Source organism: Gavia stellata, chromosome 4 (assembly GCF_030936135.1).
Source record: "Gavia stellata isolate bGavSte3 chromosome 4, bGavSte3.hap2, whole genome shotgun sequence".
NCBI lineage: Eukaryota > Metazoa > Chordata > Aves > Gaviiformes > Gaviidae > Gavia > Gavia stellata.
In genome coordinates this window covers 22,834,423-22,840,057 of record NC_082597.1, presented here as the reverse complement: position 1 = coordinate 22,840,057, position 5,635 = coordinate 22,834,423, and the positions used below count along the sequence as shown (strand labels likewise).

General features: G+C 48.9%; 1 protein-coding gene across 1 annotated transcript; it reads left to right on the top strand.

Moving 5' to 3' along the window:
- The first annotated feature begins 4,249 nt into the window (after positions 1 to 4,249).
- Positions 4,250 to 4,966, top strand: LOC132316882 (tetraspanin-7-like). The gene has a single exon (XM_059816047.1). It carries the CDS (start codon positions 4,250 to 4,252, stop codon positions 4,964 to 4,966), a length of 717 nt encoding a protein of 238 aa, XP_059672030.1.
- The last annotated feature ends 669 nt before the right edge of the window (positions 4,967 to 5,635 follow it).

Genomic DNA, 5,635 nt, shown 5'->3' with positions numbered 1-5,635 from the left:
TTGCTCTCAGTGCCAGTGCTGCCGCTTGATGTTGTAGCCAGAGCTACCTTAAATAGCCATGAACTGGGAACCACAAAAGGACTCAGTTTCCTTGAGAAGCCATGAAGAATCCCTGCATCGTTTTTCTCTCTGTTACAGTCTGGTTGGAAATAGTAATTTCAGAATTGCAAGTATAAACTCAGACAAAAAAATCACAGAAAGAGGGGATGAAAAACTGTATTAAAATCATCATGCCTCTGCCAGGGAAGAGATGTAACACTTAAGGCATGCCCAAACCAAAACCATAAGGAAAGAGGAAAATTCATGCTTCAAGCACACTGCTTTTCCTTGTGATACAGCATTGCAAAGCACTGCCTAATTAGCTATCTGCTGTCACCCACATATCCTTCAGATGCACTGTTTGGCAGGTTTCTTCTTGCCACTAAGAACCAGTTTTCTCTAAGATATATTAGTTTGCATTTTCTAAGGTCAATGTCACTGTACTTGCCGCCCATGTTTGTAACCACTCTTTGATAATTGGTGTTACTGCTCTCACTAGTGGGTTAGGCAGTTCTGAATCCTCCCTTCTTACGGTATTTCCATGACACTGCTTTCCAAAATGGCATGTAAAGGAATATAATTTCTCTTTCATCAAATTGTCAGTCCACATATCACATGCAGTATCATGAACATTTATTCACTAGTATGATTTCATGAGATTCTGTAACAGTTTTCTTACTAAGATGTAAACATATTTTATGATTCTGCCAATTTCTGAAAAATGAAGCTATTCTAGTAAGATTGTTTTTCAGACACTGATGCTGTTTCATCATTTATGTCTTCACGTACACTCATGGAGCTCAATCCTACCTCCTTTACTTACCCAAACAGTTCCAGTGGCACAGCTTATGAGAATGGGCAGAATTTGGCCCTGTATACCCATTTCACCCTGGTTAAACAAAGCACTAGTGTTGATATCATCTGGCATCTTCTAACACTGAATGCTTAACATGATTTTTGGAGGAAGTTCAGCACTTTAACTGCCAGTGAAACTAATAGTTATTATGTGCCAAATACTTCAGAACAGCACCAATAAATCATAAAATATCTTTACGGAGATAATTTTAGATTTCTGTACCCTTAGCACCATCCTTCATCTCTGACACATGCTAGAGAAACCTGGGTGACAACAGATGTGCCTATATGCCCTGTATTTTGACCTCTCCTACCTGGCATAATGCATCCCAAGATACCTGTACAAGCCTGCTCTAAAGCTATTTTGCCTAGCTGCTTTCACTGTAAGGATGGGCAAGGGTAACAGAAAACACCACTTACTGGTGTTCTTTTTGCTGTTCTTTGTTGGCGTTGAAGGCAAATGGGGCTTCAAATCTGAGACAGTATCCAGAGAGAGCATTCACAGGTTTGTCCTGTGAAAAGGGGCTGCAGCCCCTCATAAGCACTGCCCAATGTAGCTAGTCTAGACCTTCTCCTGTTTCATCTGTCTGTGATCCAAGACCTAGTTCTGATAGCACTAGCTCCAAGAAACTTCTGAAAAAATTGCTCCATTGTGAGAAAGTACACAGAGTCATTCGAGATAAGAAAGGCAAAATGGCAGTGGGTAGTTTTGAGATGTGGATAGTTAGCAGTTCCAGGTTTCAAAAGGAAAAAACACTGCTATGAGAAGGTGGAAAATCCTAAGAGAAAAAACAGGTGGTTGGAAGATGGCAACGCAGCAATGATCAGCCCATTCCAAGGACAGCAAGGACTTTTCCCTGCATGGCTGACAACTGCCTGGCCAGCAAAGACTTGCTGCTTCAGAAGAAACATAGCTTCATGAATGTCACCTTCAGAGCCTCATGACACTGTGTGTTCACTTAGGTGTGAAACCATGAAAACCATCACCTTTTGGCCTTTGGTTATGAAATTCCCTACCTGCAGACCTCTAGCTTGTCTTTGCCATGAGCTTTTATTCTTCACTGTGGATATTAGTCATATGGTTTAGTGCTAAAATGGGTAATATAATGCGATGTACTGGGGAGTACTTCTAGAGCATGGAAATCATCATTTCTAAATCATCTTGACGTGGAGATCTGGGAATCTTCGGAGAAGATCTGAGAATCAAAGGAACTATCTCAGACTTACCTGTCAAGAAACTGATGAATAGCTTAATCTTGTAAAAAGGCAAAAGAAGAGAATCTGTAAAATGCAGGAATGATAAGTGTCTCCTGCTAATGAAATTATTAAGGCCTCTAATAAAGAACAGATGATGTTTCAATGGTGATTATGGTATATTAATGCTTTGACAACTATAAGTTTCTAGTTGTATATTAAACGGATGTGTTAAAATGTGATACATTAAGCACCTCCTTTCCTTCCACGATTCTGTAACAGAAAGAAACCAACAAAATGTTTTTCTCAAACTTCCATGCGAAAATTACTATTGGAACACTATTAAACCTCAGAATTCAGGCCCAAAGCAGTTTGATAAAGATGCGAACAACAGGGTACTCTGACCCCATTTTTTGCTGTGACTATTGCATATACAAACTAAAAAAGCCAATTTCAAAGTTGTATCAGTGGAAATTCAAATGAGAGTAGTATTGTCCCAGGATAAGGAATTACAGAAAAGAAAAAAAAAGACTGACAGTTTAAAGTGCACAGTGGTCCAGAAAAGTGCACAGATTAAAGATCTTTCACCAACGAATGAAACTGTAATAATAAACATTTTATTAAAACATTTTTAAAAAAGAAACATAAACATTTTCTAGAAGTCTGATAGTATGTTAGTATGTAACAGAATTAATTTCTTGAGCACCAGAAGACATACGAAAGTCGACTCTGTGTCTCGCAATGCCTTTGAGTAGTTTCTGTATTCAGTGCAAAAACCCATAGTAATGAAGATGGTACAAAATCTTGAACTGAAGAGTACTACATACCTCTTGTGGTGTCAAGAAATGCTAAAGAGAAATTGGTTGCTTAGTATGGTCAAAGACTCACTACGCAATGAATTACCACTGGGGATGCTAATTCTACCTCTGCTTGAGATCCTGCTTCATTTATGGTTTCCTTTTAATCTTTTTCTTATCTGGCTTGTAGGAGTACCTTATCTTTTGCAATGAGACTGTACTGATGGTGGAATCTCATATTGGACCTTCCTGGGCCACTTGCTATGTAACAGTAATCTATCCGTGGACATTCCTGCAGGGCCATTTAATGCCTTATCTGTGGCTCAGTGTTATCATGGGCTAAATCAAGTGAATATTTAACAGAGTCAGGCCACCTGGAAAATAGTTTCCAGCTGGGAAAATCAAGACTGACTGACTGACTGACTGACTGTGTAGTTGGTTAATATTCAGGTACAGATTTATGCTTGTTTCTACAAAGTGTCCTAATAGCACAGCTTGATGCAGTATAAGAAATAAAAATAAAACCTCTCATTTAATAGATTTCTTATGCTTACTGTGGATTATTTGTGGGATTTTTTGGTGCTACTCCTAACGTTTACAAGAAAAAATTTAGTCCCCTGCCCAGGGTAAGCCTGGGCTGCAGCATATTCCAGCAAATGCTAATTTCGAGCTTTCAGCTTGCAGAACCTTTTCATCTGAGGGTCCGCTCACATACGCTCCCCCATTTACGACACCGCAAACCTCGAAAAGACCGCTAAGGAGTGTGTGTACGTGCTTCTCCCTCCGGTTATCGCCGCGTTCTGGATACGCACTAACGCGAGGCGGCTGCTCGTTTAAAAGAGGACGGCACGGGGAGAGGGGAGGGGAGGGGACCCCCGGCCCGGCCTGGCCCAGCCCAGCCCAGCCCAGCCCAGCCCAGCCCAGCCCAGCCCAGCAGGCCGCCCGCCCGCCCGCCGGGAGCCGGCTCGTCCCATCCCGCCGAGCCCCGCAGCGCGGACAAGCGCCGCCGCTGGCCGCGCCCCCGCGCCGGGCGCTGAAAAAGGGGACGGGACGGGACGGGACGGGACGGGACGGCGCGGCAGGGCGGCACGACTCACACCGGCTGCGGCGGGGGCCAGGCTGCTGCCGTGCCTCCCACCGAGGGCTGCCCAGGAGACCCGGCGGGACCCCACCGCACCCCGAACACCGCCAAGGCGCCCTCTCCTCCCCGCCGAGCTCCGCGGCCCGGCACCCTCAGGGAGCGGCGGCACCGACGGCCGCGGGATCCCCCCTCGACGCTCGGCGGCACCGACGGCCGCGGGAGCACCTCACCGCGACTGCCACAGCCCACCCACCGGCCGCCAGCGTCAGGGCCTGAGGGCACCATGACCATGCTCAAGTTGTCCCTCATGGCCTTCAGCTTCGTCTTCTGGGCAGCGGGGCTGACCATGCTCATCATCGGCCTCTGGGCCAAGGTGTCTCTGGGGAGCTACCTGGTGCTGTCGGCCAACGACTACCCCAGCGCCCCTGCCATCCTCTTGGCCACCGGCGCTGCCGTCATCATCTGGGGCTTCCTGGGCTGCTTCGGCGCCGCCACGGAGCACCGGGGCCTCCTGCGCGCCTACAGCACCTTCCTGACCGCTGTGCTGGCGGCCGGGCTGACGGCGGGGCTCTCGGCGCTCGTCTACCGCCAGAACATTGCGCAGGGTTTCCAGGAAGGGCTGCGCCAGGCCCTGCTCGCCTATGGAGAGGATGAGGGGATGGCAGATGCCCTGGATGCTTTGCAGCGCGCCTTGTCCTGCTGTGGGGTGGAGAGCTACCGCGACTGGCTCACCTCGCCCTGGGGGCTGGAGCAAAACGGCTCCGTGCCCCTCAGCTGCTGCCGGGCCCGCCGGGGTTGCCAGCACAGCCCACCCAATGGACACGGGCTGCACCATGACGGTTGCTTCAGCAAGGTGTCAGCCTTCGTCAGCAGCAACATGTTTTATGTTGCCACGGCTGCCCTGGGATTGGCGTTGCTGCAGCTCATTGGCATTGTCCTGGCTTGCCTGCTGGCTGCCCGCATCCCTGCCCACCTGCTGGGCATTGCCACCCCTCATTGAGATCCCCCGATCCTGCCCTTTATCCCCCCCAGCGCCCTTCTTTCCCCCAGACCTGGGTACACCCCACTGGGACAATCCTCCCTTCATATTCCCCACTTCCACCTGAGCTTCCTCCTCCAGACTCCATTCCTCCTCTGGAGCCCGTGTCAGGTATGTCAATGCCACAGGCATCTCCACAGCCCCTCAGAGCTGGGTAGGTGCTGCCTGTCCTGGCCATGCCTGCTGCAGGGCAGCAGGTCCCCACTGTCCCCCTGGAGCCCCTGGACTGCTTCCAGAGAGTGATGGCAGCATGGACAGACATCGCCGTCTGGGGCAAGTGAGGAAAGCGGGGTCAAGGCTGACCAGTTTTCTGGGTGATGTAAACACCCCGAGGCACTGAAATGGAGGCCAGGGAAGAGGAGAGGGTCTGGGAGAGCAAGAGAGGTGTCTCTCAGCATTACACTGTGTGAGTGTTCTGAGACTGGAAAATGATGTTACTGGAAAATTATGTTATCGGAAAACTGCTGGAGTGCACAAGGGGAAGGTCTGGTCCGGGGACACACAGGTAGCCATGCCAACATCTGCCCTCGGGATCTGCTTGAAGGACTGGCCAGCAGCGTGCACCCCACTGCCGCAAAGATTTCCTACCTTCGCTGTGTGCACATTCAAGCTGTCTGGCTGCCATGGGTG

Excerpts from the sequence above, each read along its gene's own strand:
- LOC132316882 (XM_059816047.1), top strand. The coding sequence starts at position 4,250 with ATGACCATGCTCAAGTTGTCCCTCATGGCCTTCAGCTTCGTCTTCTGG.